The sequence below is a fragment of the Stegastes partitus genome, unplaced genomic scaffold (assembly GCF_000690725.1).
Source record: "Stegastes partitus isolate 25-593 unplaced genomic scaffold, Stegastes_partitus-1.0.2 Scaffold278, whole genome shotgun sequence".
In the NCBI taxonomy this organism is placed as follows: Eukaryota; Metazoa; Chordata; class Actinopteri; family Pomacentridae; genus Stegastes; species Stegastes partitus.
The window spans coordinates 37,318-55,563 of NW_007578009.1; the positions used below are offsets into that span (position 1 = coordinate 37,318).

At 40.8% G+C, this 18,246-nt stretch overlaps 1 protein-coding gene across 1 annotated transcript in view; it reads left to right on the forward strand.

Annotated features, from left to right (window-relative positions):
* Positions 1-18,246, forward strand: part of pex14 (peroxisomal biogenesis factor 14) — a 51,486-nt gene that overhangs the window by 10,835 nt on the left and 22,405 nt on the right. The window contains exon 3 of the mRNA XM_008282574.1: positions 14,918-15,002. Coding sequence (XP_008280796.1) covers positions 14,918-15,002 — 85 coding nt within the window. The remainder of the gene's footprint in view (positions 1-14,917; positions 15,003-18,246) is intronic.

Here is an 18,246-nt window from a genome sequence, read left to right on the forward strand (position 1 = left end):
TAATTGATTTATTGTTGCAGCTATAATGAAAAATATGAAGTCAAACTGTTTTGAAATCTTATCCTTAATCCTAATTCTCATAAAGCTCACAGTGACTGTACCTGTGCTGACATCAGAGTCGCTGAGCGTCCAGAGTCAGTTTGTCCTGAAAATTCAGCTCAGAAGGAGATAAATGTTGCCACTGGTGAGAAACTTTTTGTTTCTGTGCTAAGAGTCATGCAGCTGATCTACAGGGGAGCTGACCTCTAATTAAATACGTTTCCCTCGTAGCATTAAGCTCGTTCTTTACTCTTGCTGCTCGCTGGCCCTAAATGAATAAGTGTGTTTGTGTAAGCGTGCTGTTTATGCGTGGAGCATTCGTACAACCCTTGCGTGTGCATGTAGGCGCAGATAGCGTGAACCGGGTGTGTGTTATGTGTTTAGGTTTGGGGATTTTAGTACAGCAGAGGGAGGGGAAAAAGAATTGTAAGAAGAACATCCCCGGTCTCACAGCAACTTCAAAAGCTCTCCTTCCCCAGGATATTAAGCGACTGTGATGAAAAATTTAGCAAGCGTTAAATAAGCTGCTTTGAAGTGATCTGTTTTGGCTCAGCAGTCTCCAAATTTCCGTAGCCCCTCTGCAATAGCCATCTTGCTATAGAGGGGGTGAAATAAAGGAACAGTGTGTTAAGTGCAGCAGTTGTGGGGGACCTGGCTGGTTGGCAGAGGACTTGCCAGCAGTAATTGGTGCAGCCGAAGACATGAAGGCAACTGCTGCTGCTGCAACTGCTGTCCCCTTTTGTCGCTCTCTGGATCTTTTCCTCCCTGTTTCACCTCTCCCTCCCCGAAGGCTCTTTTTGCTGAGCCCCGTGAGTCGCAGGCAGACAGATGTTCCTCACATGTTCGCTCTGAGAAGAAGAGATTTTTTTTAAAATTTCTTTTTCTTAACTTGCACGTGGGTGTAACGCAGCGGTGACACCAGGAAGTCAGAGGTTACTCTCGGGTCTTGACTCAGTTATTTTTTTCGTCCTTAATGACTTTCCCCACATGTGTTCAGAGAGAGAGATATCCTTTCAACACCAGTTTCTGCTATGTGTGTGTGTGTAGGTTTTACTTCACAGGATTAGGTCATTTACGCGACTTCCCTCCCTAAAAAAAAAAAAAAAAAAAAAAAAAACCCTGAAAATACAATACATTTTAAGTGATTGCACCTTTTTACACCCCGGCCACCATAAAGCAAAAATAACAAGAAGTTAATCTCTTACTTGATAATTCATATTTCAATTCATTTCACATTCATCACTTTTAAAACCATTACTTTAATTTTTGAGAACTCCAGGTTTCAACACGCTCCAAATTAATTATTGGGGCAGAATAAGAAATGGGAGTCAGTAATGAGCCTGGTATGGTAACTCCATTCTGTCAAGAAACTAGGCTACCATTTAGTTAGTCAAGGGAACCTTCTCTGAGATTTTCCTTTTTTCCTCTTTGCTCATTACTTTAATTGTAATTGTAATCCTTTATTGGAGCTGTCTGCAGTAAAGGAGAGTTATGGTCCGAGAGGGGGCGCGAGCCGTAGAGATATTTCATGATTATTGAGGAAGACGGTCACTAGGTGGCAGCCACTGGTTCGGCCTCGCTGTAATTACTGAGTGGGAAGTGATGGCGAGAAGCTCTGTGCGTGCGCGCGTGTGTGTGTGTGCATGCAAGGGTGGGAGAGGAGAGATTTCTCAAAACTGCAGCGCACTCCTTGAAAGAGAAAAGTCGAGTAAATCCGATCACCTGCCGCCTCAGAGTCGGTAGAAACTGCATCCTGTCTTGTTGACTGTAAACACGCTGCACGCTCTGCAGAAGCACAGATCAAAGGCACATCTTGAAAGCATCCATCATCGTGTTTTTATGGTTAATTCTGAATTCTTTTTGAATGTTTAAATCTGAACAACTGTATTGACAGCGATGGCTAATGCTGAACGCTGTATGTCTATAAAGTGTGTATGTGTATGTATAGGGGGTGATGTGGCGTCACAGTGTGAACTCTGCTCATAGTTTTTACAGAAGAAACCTCTGTACACCGCAGTTTGTTTCAGTGGTCGTGGCGAAGTTTTCTCTTTGAAACGCGCAAAAGCACGATTCTCTGTTTCAGCTCTCATTGTGCATCATGCGCTGTTTGTTTCGGTGGTTAATGACACAGGAAGGGCCCTCCATTTTATTGTTGCTGTGTTGCACTTTTTCCCCCTCCTCGCCCAACCCGGCAGCGAGCCTCCTTAGAGGACTCTGTATGAATTCTCACTGTCATGTCCAAGGACGAGTGGCGCAGGGTCAGCTAATTGCTTTTATGATTATGATTTCACGTCAGATTTATCGTGCATGCTCGGAGCACATCTTCCAGGTCCTGCCGACGTTGCTGGCTTGGATGGGGGAAAATGAGTTTACAGCTTCTGGCTGTGACTTCTTGTTTAAGTGCAGGTCACACTTTTTGAGTCATTAGAGTCGAACGCAGGGGGTGAATCACACAGGCTTTTCCTGTAAAAGCCTCTGTTTTCTATGTCAGTAAACTGTGCTTGTTTTTCTCGCGTTTGCCCACAAAAGAGCATTTTCTTACTTTGTCTTCAACATGTGCTAAAGTTTGGAGGTCATGAGTGAGGAATGACACAGACAAGGATTTTGGTTTTTCTGTCTTTTGAACTTTTTATGAGCCATAAATCTCTCATCTTCGTTTCTGTTCACAGATGAAATCATTACGCTTATTCCCCTCATAGTATGCCAGAATTATCAGTTGACTTCTTTTTGATGTTGGTGACTTTTTTTCTTCTTTTTTTTTTCTCCCAATGGTTCCACCCACCTCTTTGAAAACGATGAGCACAGATGAGTCCAACCCATTTTATAAATTATTTTCATTTTGCGGTTTCTGCCTCGTGTGCTGAGCTGGACTAGATCTGCGTTGCCAGCCCAGACAATAGCATTTTTATTTAGCCTTTTTGATGAAAGAATTGAAAGGCCTTTAATTCACTGTGAAGTTCATAGTAAACGGAGGAGAAGCTGTTGTCACTGGATGCCAATAATACACATATTTTATGTAGATAGTGTTTCATGTCATAACCCGCAGCTCTTGATTTGTTGCAGTAATTTGACCTCGCTCTGACCTTCCAGGCTGGGCCGCAGTGTGACTTGTGACAGATGCAGCCTGGGAATATGGTTTGGATAGTGTTCCAGTGCTCAGAGGAATGTTGAAGCTAGTTTTACGCAAAGTTCATTTTGGAGACATATGTAAAGTCTGTGATTAAGCTGAATTCAATAAACTTTAATGAATACTTAGGACTTTATTTGTAGGGTTTTTGTCTCAGCGAGTATATTAATGTAAACAGCATGGTAGCAGAGCTGTAATTTCCTATTCTCCCACAATTTAGTGAACTGTCACAATATGTTTACTTAAGAAATGATAGAAATACGACACCAGTTTAATTACAGCATGCTCATTTTGCCTCAATATACTTGGGAAAGTGGCCTTATTGAGCTGAGCTTCCTTTATACTCTCTATTCTGCTTTGTAATTACTTCAGCTTGATTTATCGTCTTTTCTTTGTGTTTATGGTTGTAAACTGCTCGAGTGAGTAACTTGGTCTGAGAGTGGCTTGTCTCCTTGCAGCGAGGCTGGAAATCTCCCGATGAATCTGAGATGTCTCTGCTGTCAAGACTGCTCACATCGCTCTCAGCCTCCAATGTCACTTTCAAGGCATAATTACACAAGTTGTGTTGATTAGTATGAGAAGCAATTACGGTGGCTTTCCGCCGCAAATGGAGAATGTGATGGCTCTTGATTGACAGGAAGCATCCTGGCTTTAATAAGTAAATGACTATGGTAATTCAGGTACTGAGACCCTTTGATTTGTCAGCATCTTTCTAATTTTTGTGATGTCCCCTGATTTTAATGAACATGAATTTGATTGAATCTCCCTTCATTTCCCCTGTCCCTGCACCTGTCTGTCTCCCCTCTCTCAGACCAGCCAGGGCTCTCACAGGGGAGCCATATGCTTTCAGAGTTATCCCAAACAGTCCTGCTGCTGATGCTGAATTATTTCTCTCTGTATGAATCCACTGTGTGAGAATAGAGGAAAAAAAAAAAGGAATTAATGAACCACACGCAATTTTGGCACACTATTCCAAACGCCTTTTAGAATATCATGCTTTCACAAGTGTAGAAATCAGAGGAAAAATTATTTGTAATTGACACTTTGGGGAACATTTTTTTTCTCTTTTTATCTGGCTTCCCAGTAAGTTATTAGCTGTTAATTTGTCGGCAAGCTCCCCTACAGCGCTAGATATTTGTTCAAATGCTGGGATCCCCTCAGTGCATTTGTAACTACACTTCTGAAAACGCTGCCCTGTCTAATTATGTAATATAATACTGCCTTTTAGGCAAGTTTCTTTTAATTGAATAATATTAGTGCTAGCTAAGGGTACGCTTTTGGAGCAGCAATACTTAAAAGAGCCATCTGTAAAAGACATGATGCTACGGTGTACTGCAGTAATACAGCAGTGTGAGGCTTTTACACTAAGATCTGTGTATTTTAGATATTTGAATATGGGCCAAGCATTTATGCTGAAATTTGATTGGCCTAACCCTCCGTCTCATATTTCTTTCTTTGTTAACCACAGTTGGCCTAATCAAGTAATTCCCTGTTTGTCTTAGTAACCCCCTATAGAGTCATACATGCATACATATAATAAAATAATTTGCTCTTGCACTCCCTAGCCCAGCTGTAATTTATATGAATTGAATGAGTGCTGCATTGTGGAAAAGCACGAGTGGACCAAATGCTCGTTTGTCACCTCTAATAAATGTTGGAATGTAAATTATGAACTTATGCTTCAGATGTAAATGCACTTTATTCCAGTCCTTTAATGTAAACAGCCCACTCCAATACATTAAGGGGAAAGGGGGAGGGCAGAGGGGTATTAGATTTGGAATTTTGACTGTTTTCACAATCAATAATAAACACAAAAGAGCCTAGATGGGGAGCGTTATAACATATCTGAAGTCGCCTTCATAAATTATTGCATGAAAGCAGGCTTGTACACCAAAAATGTAAATACATTAATGTTATTAATAATGTAGTGACTAATAGTTCTATCAAGACTGTAATAGCAGTTTAATGGAATATGACAGCAAGAATGTATTACACTTCTTACATTTAGACGGGACCTCACATGACATTTATCAGAGATTTCTCTAACAATTTTTTTGATTATTTTGTTAAGTTAATTGCTTCTTTTCCCCCCCGAACGTCTTCTCTGGGAGAGGGGCAAAAAACTGGTAATGGATATTAATTAATATGTGTCACTTTTCTGGGTTTGATTAAAAATAATGAAAGCAAAATGCTAATGGGATTTCAGAGTTTCTCTGTGTGTGGCACCCTGAGATTGTGGCTTTATCTGGGGAATCTGCAAAAAAGAGAGATAGCGTGCGACTCTCTGAGGCTAAAATGAAAGTGGCAGAATACAGAAACTGAGATGAATTATCTGAAAACCTGCTAAAAATACATCAGTTTACTGAAAGCAACGCAGCCTAACTTTAACAGTGTGGTGCCTGGAAACTCGTTTTCAGTGGTTTACAATAAAAACGTGAGCATTGCTCGCAATTCATCTCAAAATTATGTCATCCTCACCTGCAGCTGTAGGAGTTTTTTTTTTTTTTGGTCTCAATAAAAGGAACACGTGAATCATTTCTGACAAGCTGCTGTCTTGGCAGGTTATTTTTCCGGCCACTGTGATGTCTTTCTAATATATAGTTGTTTGCCAGAAAGTCAATGTTTGGACTTGTTTTTCAGAATCGCTCTGAAAGGCCAAAAAAACCCCACCGAAAAGAACCTCAGGGGGATTTTGGCCTTTCATTTAAATTAGACCCTCCTCATGCATCTTTAAAACTGAGCTACACTGCACTTGACACTGATTATAGCTGGATGTCTATGCCTTCATCCATAGTCCACTACAGTCAGCATGCAGAAATCCTCGCCAAGCCCTCTGTGTGTCTGCATGCACTCTTCAGCAGAAAGAGGACTTTTTCCAGAGCTATCATTAAGGTAGGGCACAAGTGTTGATCAGCAGCGAAGCAGAGGTTGGCACAGTAAAAAAGCAACCGTAGCCACTGGCACAACTGACAATTACCCAACACCTGGACTGGCTCCCCTCCCTAGCATGTGCGTCAAGACTGTCGACTTCTTGTTAATGCAGTGATTAACAGGAAGATTGCATTTGTTTTCCTGTGCGGCTCTCCTGGCAGCAGTACTTTGCTTTCTCTTTGATTAAAATAGTAGATGGATGGATGCAATGTAGCTCTGTCATGAACTTCAGAAGGACGGGTGAGAAGGCGACGACAGAAATGGAATAAATAGAGGAGAGGCTGAGGCCTTTCTGTCCTCTCCAGATTGTGTTTACTGTGGACTTTGGGATTTTAAGGGAGGTATCGGTGGCCTGCAATCCTGCGGAAGGAGTCAGCCAACTGTGACGTTTGCCAGCAGGCTTTGGTTGTCCCCAAATATGATCAGATTTTTGTGCGTCTCTCTGTAGAAGTTTTCATTTTTTACTACGTTACTTGCTTCCTGTCTGTCCTTTCTAACATTTCTAGCACTGCTTCATAAGCCTAAAGTGTGTGGAAAGTGGTTTTAGGTATCATGGGGGATGAGAAAAGGGGAAGTGAAGGGGCTTCGTCAAACAGCCTGTACTTTTGAACCGCAGAGAGTGGCATTGTCATGTGTTTTCTGTGTCAAGGTCGACAGAAAATGTCAGAACAGGTGTGCGTCTGCTGCTGAGCTGCTTGCCAACTCAGCCCCTTTGCTGTAACACGCCACCCCGTGTGACATTATAGTGGTTCACTGTGGGTTGTCTCCTCTCCTCATTCTTTTGGAGGACCCTGGTAAAAACATGTATTTTCCCTTGTCGCCACGTGACTCGATGCCGAGGTAAGACGGGTGTCGACGCCTCAACTTTGACCACTGCCTCAGATTGTCACGTAGTCACAAAAAGCACGGGTGACGCGCAGCAGTGGCGTGCGACATTCCTTTCTGATTACTCCTTTTCTCATACAGTTCTGTCGTCTCTATCTGTTAAATCTGGCCATTTTACGAGGCCAAATTGTCATGTAGATAGTTTCTCTTTAGGTTAAATGTTGGTCACGACCTTAGGAAGAACAATGAGGGCCTCGAGATCAAATCCATTTAAAAAAAAAAAAAAAAAAAAAAAAGAAAAACTTAGATATCTAAAGAAAGCACATAATTGAACAAACATTGTTTGTGACTTGAGCCAGCTGGATTGAGTTCTAATAGTGTGGGTGTGCCGATTTTATATTACTGTAATGTATAGTCAAGAACAATCCACAATAGCAAACTATGCTGCAAAACCTGAAAAATCTGTCATAGCTTCTTAGAGGAGGTGGCTCATTTTTTAGGTGGGGCATGCATAAACAAAATGTTATACATGCTTTTGTCACTTTGGAGCATTTTATAGGCAATGAATTCGCCAATACGTAGATTAACTGGTTTGCAAAGGTTGAAAGGAGGAATTATTATACAGTCAAAGAAGCGGTCTTGTTTGTTTTCTCTCTGACATCTGGTTAAATACAAAGAAAGACAAGTGCTACCTCTGACCCTCATAATTGTTGTTTTCTTCCCTTGATGTTGTCAGCGTCACACTCTTTTCATGCGTATCCTACTGTCAGCGTTAGCGCTAGTTGGACGCCTCCAGAAAAAGAGAGAATTTGCCAACATTTTTCTTTGTCACTTAGTGTGATCAGGAACAGACTCTGCTTGCGCTCTTTCTCCAAAACCAAATGAAGGCCTACAGCCTTAAGTTTCCTCCCTCGTTTGGTGATTTCAGTCTGACTTGTCTGCCACTGTAGATGTGTGGCCCATTGTCTTGGCAAGTGTGTCTAAATGTTTCTGACAGGTCTCAGTGAAAGACAGGCCGCAGGGGTAAACTGCCAGGCTTTCCTCCCCCTCCTCGACTCCACCCGTACCACCCCTGGCCAGTAGATGGCGATGTTCATCTTCTCTGACGCCGCTCCCGCCTCGATGCATCTCCCTTTACGCCATCCTTCCCCTCTCCGTCTCTCTGTGGCACTCGCTGAGGAAAGAGGGGTCTCACCCTGTGTGGAGGGTCATGCCACCAATTCCTGGCCCCCTTTGAAGACCATGAAATTGCTGATCCAAGACACATGATTAGTGCATTCAGCCTATTGACTGGAGAGGGGTTGACACACGATTACAATGTCAGTGGAATGTCACAATCTGTCTAGTTGTCTTTGTGAGCATACTCTCATCCGGTGGCACGGTGTACCCAAGAAGGAATAATTTGATCAATAAAAGGACACCTCTCTCTCTATTGTCGCTGGCCTCTCTATTCTACTTTTATTAGTCAATTTGGCAGGCTGGCAAGTCCGCACACAAAACTGATGCCAACTCTCTGCATCTTCACCCCGACTCCCTGCTTTATTTGCCTATCGTAGTGCTTCAGTTCAACTCGCTTTGCTGTGTGTACTGCAGGATTTGTGTGTGTGTTGTCTGTGGGTGGGTGCTTCCTCAGTGAGAGGAGCAGTTTGGATCAACAGAGGAGGATAGGCTTGTCACTGTAAGTTGGTTGTGACGGAGGCAGCTCTTCTCCTGACACCACAACACAACTTCTGTGGTGTGTCGCTTGGACACAAGCTTCACGTTGTTTGCTGCTGGTGCCGCTTGCATTTTGCCTCAATCAACTAATTGAATGTGAAAGGCCGGCGGGCCTTGATGATATGAAGGACAACACAAAGAGCAGTGGCAGTTTTAAGACTTTATGTTTCTTTATGTTGTCGTCGCCAGTTGCTTCTCCCGTTTCTTTGTATGTCGAGTAAATTTATGTAGATCAGTTTGAGGCTTACAAGGTATGTTTCACACTGTAAATGTTTGACCAGTTTCAGCTGATGTTGGTGCTGTTTATCTTGTAGTTTAGAATTAAATACATACAGCTAAGGATCATTCACCAATGCTCATATGTCTGTCTTGTTTTTTAACAAAACGTTTCATAACAAATTAATGAATCACTTTCTAACCACATTTTTAGCATCTTTCATTCATCTGATTTCAATTGTGAGTTCTCTTCTGTTTGTACGGTTAAAAGATGCACAAAGCTGCTTGCCATCGCCGACATAACCTCGCATTGTAGATGTCATTTGATGTCTCATTTTTGAGCAAAAAAACTTTCCATACGTGGAACATTTTCAAACCGCGTTATGGCCACACTTTTTAGTACACTCTGCTGATATAAAGCTGCATCTGCGAGCGCACTCGTGTTTGCAAACGCGCATTCCCCACATGGAGCTGCTTGTCACAGAATGTCATCACTGACTGCAAAAGAAGAAAAAAGAAAAAAGAAAAAGAAAAGCTTCGAATTACAGGAAAGAGGCACTGCATTAAAGAACAAAGGAGATCGATGGCAGTACATTAAATTTTATGCGAATGAAAAAAAAAAAAATCAACTAATTAAAATTGATTACTCCTGCTTTGTAAATGTGTTTCTGAATTAAATTATTGTATGAAAACATTTTGACCAATCGAGGAGCTGAGGAAGTATCCATTACTGGATTGCAGCTGAGAAGGGGCTGGAATGTTTTGTGGTAGCTAAGTAGTTTGTTGTGCTTCGCTGCGACTCCCCTCGTGCACCCCCACTGCTAAAGTGCCATGGGTTAATCTCTGATGACCCTCATCTCTCAGAGCAGCTCCAGACTCATGGTTTGGCCCTTTTACCTGAATTAAAAGGAATGTGTGGGCTATATAAGTATTTTTTGTTCAAAGTGGGTGAAAGTGAGGTGTCACTGACAGAGTCGCTCCTCTTTAGTCATCAGGGCTCTCGGGGCTCTCAGGGCCCCACTGGGGATGTCCTTATCTAAACAGTCATCTGTCTCGCTAGTTTAGCAAGGGCAACCCCAGGCAGCAGCACTGACAGTTGCACATTAAGAAATGTCAGACTCGGCTTTATACCGAATCTCTCAAGCTAGTTTTGAATTGGCTGTGTGCCACATGTTTGTCTTCAAGTTCTGATCTCACTAGAATAAAAGAAATGCATCGCTCTGTTGCCGCCTCATGTTATTTTTAAAACACTTGTTGTTCGCATGAGCTACTCTTTCCACTTGTTCGTCCTGCATATCCAGTTCATAAAAGAGCAGCTAGTACGAGTAAAACACCCACTTTCACCCTTTTTTTCAGTTTTTAAACGTATCACGATTTAAATTCAAAACATAAAGGAAGTAAAGCAATCGCACAGCGTCATCCCACACATTCAAATCGAACCATAAAACACATGGTTACACTTTTTTTAAATAATATTTTACAGCGGTGTAAAAAAAAATTTGCTCACAAAAGAACAAGGCTCCATTTCTTTTTCCTCAAAAGCTGCTGTATTATATGCATTTATCTTCATGCTGCACAGTTGTTACACTTTGATATTATTCTCGCTGAATAACACGCACTTAAGCCCTCAGTTTCTCTCAGCGGTAAACCCATTCAGCTTTTCCATATTTGTGATGACAGAGCTCTGATAGGGAAATGCTGCTGAATGGAAAGTTTGGTCTGTACATGCAGTGGTCTTGAAAAAAAAAAAAAGCTCGATTTCCGTCCACCAACTTCTCCGCCCCCCCCTTTACAAAAATTGCATAATGCGCTTTTGATGTCATGATTGTAGCCTTGCCTGTGGCTCTAACGCTGACACTGATACAGCACTGTATGTTATTTTTAAACCTTTGCATGGCAAATGTCAATGAAGTTTTCCATGCCCCTTTTTCATCTACTGAAATGTTGACTATGACCTTTAAATTTAAAAAGTTAGGATCATTCAATAAAGATTGACCACATTCACATAGCATTATACACAGAAGACCAACCTCGCTGTGTTTACCGCTGTACTTATTGTACTGTTGCAACAGATGTAAAAGTAGGTCTCCACTAGTTTCCTAGAAAGGAAGAATCAGCGTTTCGCTCGTCATCTTTTGCCAGATTTTACTGATACAGAAGTCGAGTTTTCGGAATTGCTATTCGTCCGATTTTCTCACGTTGTAGCTTCTCTTGAAAGCAGCAGCACGACAATAAAGGAAAGCAACAAAAGACAAAAGGGTTTTTTTGGTACACTCATTGTCAGAGTGGTTCTTCTCCAGCAGGGCCCTTGAAGCTCCTGCAGTGTCTGAACAAGTGCGGATGTTGGCTAAATGGTCGGGTCTGCACCTCACTTCCTGATGTCTCTCAGGGTCAATAATTCCCTATAGCTGCTCCCACGAGGCCTTGCTTCCTCCACTAAAGGTCACATTAAGGCGGGAAAGATGTCACAATTAGAAGGGCATTTAAAGCTGCTCTTTTAAAAAGATTAAAAAGCACTGTTGGCCACATCAAGCAGTCAGGCGACTAAAGGAAATACAATAATTGCATTAAAACTTAATTCCTTTCTGGCAGGGCTCTCATATCAGAAAGGTATTGGGTTAAGTCATTTAAGACAGCTGCCCCTGATAGCAAATCATCCATGAAAGCACCAAATTAATATAGAGCTTCATTTTTCGCCGTCTCTCACTTTCTCTTGCTTTTGGTCCTCCAAACGTGTGTTTGGGGGGGAAATTTGAGACTAGCCTAACGCAATTTTTGCTCATGTCTATCAGTCTGTTATTATATCAGGGGCACTTCTCCACAAATGTACAGGCCAGGGCAATTTGGAATGAATTGATTCACACTGAGACCGAATCCTATACTTGCTAATGATTTCCTTTTAGCCCCTCCATTGCATCCCCCATCCAACTTCAAGGCCCATCATGCCTTCCAAATCTCTTCATCATTGCAGTCAAAATGTGTTCCTGTTTGACGAAGGGAAAGGAGTTGCTAAGTACATGGCAATGTGGAAACACAATTGAGAAGTTAATGTGAAACTTTAATGTCGTGTTTTAGTCGGTGATGCTGTGAGATTTTGGATGAAAAATTAAGTTTTGATGTATCCTGGCCTGGGAAGACTTACAATATCTTTATCAAATTGTTAATAAGTTTATTCACAACTCAGCACAGAGCAGTCAACTTTAAAGAAAACCGCATTTTGAACGTATAGCACTGTCGGTTCAGAATAGTTGCTTGATTTCTGGTGTTCTGAGTTGACCTAATTAATTTAAAGTGAAAACAAGACTCTTGAACTGGGCGCGACTTTCTTGTGTGTTGTAGATTTAACTTTTGATTATTTCCAAAACCGAAACTGAATTTGAGTGCAGAAACCAGACAAAAGAAACCAGTGTAACACATGCAGTGCATTGCTTTTTCACACCTCCTGCTCCTCAATCCCCACAATGCACATGTGCAAAAATATCTATAGATCTTATGGTATATTATAGTTAAGTGCTGTTACTAGTCGAAGCAAAAATATACAACTGGTTACATGGATTCCCTCAGGCGTCTGTCCATGCGGTTCGAACATAATTGAATTTCAGCCTCATTTCTCACAATTCAAGGTATCACAGTTGTAATTTTCAGACAAGTGCAGTGCAAAGTCTTGTCCAATTCAAACTCAATAACATTTCTGTAATCTTGTCCGTTCATCAAGTTCACTCTCTTTAAGTGTGTTGGTTAATGTTATCTCTTTCTATGATTGAGTTTTCGCCTCTTTTTCAGCTTTACCTGACGCTTTATTGGTTATCTGGTTTGCAAAGATTATTGCTCTTAACATGGAGCACTTTGGTGCATTAGCAGTCAAAGCTTTACAAGAAGCTTTACAAAAGAGCCTAATTATTGCTTAAACCAAAAAAAATGACTCTCAAGTTTTCTGCAAGGAAGAGGAATTCATCTGATTTTTATTTTAATCATTTATGCCGCCAATCCAAATGTGCCTTGTACCGTTATCCATCTTACCCCCCTAAAAGCCCAGTTGTGTGCTACCCAACACTATAACTGGGGTGATCCATAAGTCAATAACAAGACTGAAATCTGTGCAATGTGGTTATAATTGATTGAGATGTCTGGATGGAACTTGCGCAAAGCATCTATGTCATCTGCTAAGAAGTGCACTTTTCCTCTCCCTGAAGATCCACCACTACAGTTTTAACCAAATGGACATTTGCCTCATTAGTTTGCCGCTGAGCTAGCTGCGGTCCTTACTAAGATGTCATACTTATGCCTGTTAACATTGATACAATTTTCTTGTCAATATTGTGCTACTGAAATTTTAAGGGAATGTAAACAAGGACTGCTCATTCAGCATATTCTTCCTCTATTAGGTCATTACCTCTCACAGGGCCTGCATCAGCCTGTTATTTGCTGGGATAAATATTAGAATATTAGATTTTAGTGTGTTTATCATCTCTGGTTTCTGCCTTTACCACAAGTTGTTTATTTGGCTCACTTACTTGTACAGTGAGAGCTCTGCCAAGAGCAGAATGATTTTGTCTTGTTATCAAAGGGATATTTTCTCTGTGTTTTGACTGTATCTTTTGGCCCAGAACATCAGTTGGGGGTTCACCATGCAAATGGTTTAATCTGGTTGTCACAATGAAGGTTCCGGGTGACTGACTTTAATAAGCCCTCAGCATATAGAGATCCAGGAAATTCCATACCTCTTGCGTAACCCTTGTGTACATCAAGGTCACGGTAGTGTCCCGCTGAAATGGTAGATTAGTGTCTAAATAAATTGTGGCAGCATCTCATGGGATGAATCTGGTGCATTTTGATAAAATTCACTATTCAAGTTTTATTACTACTGATGATTTACAATATAATATACTTCTGCAGGACATCTGTGTGCTTTTGAATGTATTCTTAGTTTATGAAAGAAAAGCTTAATACATTTTCATAAGTTCCATAAATGTGGCTGTGCCATCATTCTCCACTGTACTGTGTGTTTGTCACAGAAATGCAGCTTTTTAAACAGCTTCCCTGCCACTCCTTCCCCTTGGACAAGTTTAAACTGCAATTCTTTTGGATTGGAACAGGTTCATAGTATATGCAATGCATTACCCAAAATGAATTACCACTGGCAGGGCGCTCAATCACTTTGTATCTTTCAACACTAAGAGAAAAGAAGAGTAATCAAAACCTTTCAACCTATTAGAGGGATGACTTTTACAATTGAATCACGGGGACCACAGGTGCGATAATAAGTCATCGAAACCTCCCCTCCAGTGTGTTTCCCCTTTCTCTGTGTTCTTTCATATTTATCTATTTTAGGAGGCGCCACTTCATGGCGCCCACTTCAAATTTATGTTTTAATGCCATTTGAGGAAGATTTTTTTTCTCCCTCCAATTCTTGGAAATGCATACTGGGGTGGAAAATTAAGGTGCATCTCGAAGGAAAACATAATAGAATCGATGAACGCAGTGCACTTAAAACTACTGATGTTCTGATGCTATTTAACGTTCTAGTGCATTAACGTTTGAAGTCATTACAACATTCAGGCTGGGTGATTTGATCATGGCAGGTTTTTAACTGGAAGAATTACAGAAGTTTTCAGCCTAGGATTCTCAAGTTATTAGATACAAATGATCACCTCTGCATTAAGTATAGATTTTCTTCCACTGCGCACTTAAGAATGGAAGTTTGTCTTTAAGAGGGTAATAGCAAATTAAGCTCCATACTCCATTTGTCCAGCACTCTTGATGGGCTAATTTTATAACTGCTGATTTGGTCATTCCCCACATTTAGCCGGAAAGTGGTCAGGTGGTCTTTTTCCTCACTGCTGGGTGTGGGAGGCATAAAAGCAATTATCAAATGGAATCCATTTAAGAATTTTGTTGTGTTTTTTTTTTTTTTTTTTGCTTGGATTTATGATGAATCTTTTTCTTAAGTAAAGTCTAGACTGTTGTTTGCACCGTTTCCTGCACCAGTTGCCTGCAAAACTCGTTTTCTTTCTCTCATATTCTATAATGACGAGGGATTAAATCACATTTCTCTTTTCCTAGATCACCACTGCTGTAAAATTTCTACAGAACCCAAAAGTACGTCAGAGTCCGCTGGCCGCCAGAAAAGCCTTCTTGAAGAAAAAAGGTGAGAGACTTTTGATTTGTTGGATTTATGCAGCTCTGAAAGCTCTGAACAGTGTGTATTTGTTAGAAAATGACATAAAGATTAGAATCCATCTGTGTTTATGTACAAAATATGATTGGTCAGAGATACAGATGCAGTTTTTTTTTTCTCTCTCTGTTGTTGTTTTTCTGATAAGATTAGTCTGTAAAGGCCAAAGGTTGTGGCCATGGCTCTGTGCCCTGGGGGGTCTAATAGGGGTCGATTTAGCTTCAGAGAACATGATTCAGGTCCTGTGAATAAATGACACACCAGTTGGGATGCTCCTTTGGGTTCAGGAAAATTAATATTGACAAACTCCCTCTGCGTTTTCAATGGAATTATCAATATTGCCTTCCAGCATTTTAACCCTTTTACTTAATTTAACTGTTATCGTAAATTTGAGGCACGACACAGGGAGGGGTTTTTTTCTAAGCAGGGAAGCTTGAAACGTTTGCTGGCTCTCCACTTTCTTTGCAATTCATTGAGATATTTCTAACACATGGCAGAATATTGTTTGGGCAATAAAACTTGCAAAAAGCTTTATTACTCTGAACTCATTTAAGTCAGTTCAATATAATGCGGCGGTGGAATCGTGCAGCGGTATGCCGTGTGTTTCTTACAGTCAGAATGTGCAGCTTTGCCTCAGATAGTCTTTGCGGTGAGTATTTTTGTTTCAGTTCGTCGTAGGACAGTTTAGTACTTTGGGGACTGTGACTCCACAGTGCTGGGGGACTTTGCCTCCAGCCAAACAGTGAAAAGTGAGCCTAAAAGCTCTGTGACTGGGAAACGTAACCTGAAACCAAATCCATGTTTGCCGGCTGCTACTACGCACATCTCATATGGCTCTAACGATTCTTGATATCTTGTGAAATTTCTTTGTCTTTTTTTTTTTTTTTGTCTCATTATTTAAGGCAGCGTTGGTTATTTTAAACATAATGAGGCCTTTCCTTTCCAAATGATGTCATTCTGCCCCCCCTCCCACGTTCTTCTTACTTTCAGCTTCCTCGCAAACTCCTTCACTATCCAAAATGGTTTGCTCTTACTGCACTTCAAGTCTATGAAATATGTATGACGCTTTAATGCAGATTTATTTTGGAAAATCGGTTCCACTGTAGATCTAAACAAGAACTCTCGATTTGCATGAGGACATTGATCTTAGGGAGAGAGAGGGGAGATATGAGCAATGAAACACTAAGCGCAAAGTATGTTAGAGTAGCACTCTGCAGTATTCTTAGGATAACTCTTGACTTATTTTGTGCAGTCATACAGCAGCCAACCTGGATAAATATTTATAATTCATACTTCACCTTCCTTTCATTAGATCAGTTTTGTTCTTTTGGTTTCACCTCACCTCACGTCGCATAATCTTGAGCTTAGAGCAGTGTTTCTAAATGTGTCCAAAAAAGGCTCTTTTAAGCTGCATCTTAAACACCAGAATGTCACGTAGAAAACAAGTTGAAATGTACGTTTAAAAATACATTTCTTGACGTGAGAAAACACAGGTCAGATTTATCTCATTGTACAACATCATGTAGATAATGAGGCCTTTGTTTTTTATGATGATAAAAAAAGTACAATATGAAGCTTAGTACAAACATTTTGTTATTGGTTCTAGTTCACAAAAGTACGTCAGACCTCTTTTTTTTATGTTCATAAGAGTTCTAGAGTTTTAAAAATGACCACATTCCCTCCATACAATGCTCATATGTAGAATTAGATTAGTTATTGCATGATTGTGAATGCCTGCTTCCTTCCCGCCGACAGCAACAGGCCAATCCTCAGACTTTCCCCGTTCCTGCACCCAGCACGTATTGTCCTTTCAACATTTTGACACAGAAACTCAATCATCCTCCTCTTCCCACAGTCGCCACAGCAAATGTGTCAGTCTTAATTTCTAATACAGTTTAATGTCATATTTATGTAAATACTTTTGGATTTTACTCTATATTAACAGCCAGAAATGTCAAAGCACACATAAAATGAAACAATACCATCTCCCGGTAGAGTGGAATTTAAATTGGATTCCTCTTGCTGCCAGTACTTATGCTGGACAGCTGATGAAGGGGAAAATAGGGCCCACTTTGATTGCATGTTGCAGAATCTTTACACAATAATCTCAGTCGTGCATATTATTTCCCTGCGCATTTGTGCCCTAATCTGCACTGAAGGATGCTTCTCTGGTTACATCTCCTTTTTTCCAAAGAGATCCTAATAGTGTGGTTTATTTCAATATTCATTGAAAAATATAATTTTCTGTTTTCCTTCAACAGTCAATTTCAGGGTATGAATTGGCAATTATGCAGTCCAATATTTCTAGCTGCCCTTCTTGAGTCCTTGAAGTTGAATAAACTGGCTGAAATATTGAAACTTTGTCAGTGTGATGTAATATAAATCAAGATTTAGAACCCAGAGATGTTTTTTTTTCTCTCCTTCTTTTACAGAGGAGTGGGGAAATGAATTGCATTTTAAACTGTCATCCAGCAATCTTGAAGCAATTTTGCTTTACTTGTTCCATGCCAGGATCAAGTAAATTTCATTGTGTTTGAGTGAAATATAATGCGCTACAGTCTCATCTAGTGAATTGGGCCGTCTGTGTCGTCTACAATTAACAGATGTAACAACTAAAGCGCATTGGGCCCCATTTTGGCACCGCCATTTAGCCCTGACAATTAGCAGTTACACACATAATTACCAAAAAAATGTAATTCTCAGGACTAAGTCAACAAGATTTTCCAGCTTTCAACGTGTCACTGTGACCGTGGCCCCAAAGCTGACATCACTTAGCTGCTCCTCCGTTGCTCGGCTGAATGCTGCATGTTTGGGAACACATACGTTATTGCAATACTGTTAAATTCTGCATGTGAAACGGGCACAGTACATTCTCTGTCAGTGACACATAAATGATGGCTTGATTTATTTATTTTTTATACCGTCCCAGTTGTTATTGAGTTGAATAAATAATGCTAATAGATTTCACCCTGAGTAGAGGGCCGGTGATCGAGGGTCACGGGGAACACAGGTAGGCTTTTGGTCTATTACCATACCTGGTATGAAGGTAAGGGTAAGGTTCATCATCCCAGATATTAATAGGATGCTGTTTGTAAGTGGGGTTATGTGACTCACCTCTCGGACAAAAATGACAATGACCAAGGCCTGCATAGAAGGTAAAGGGATTGATGTGGTTATAAATTACTCCACGGCGCCACCTAGCCTAGGCCTTGCCTAC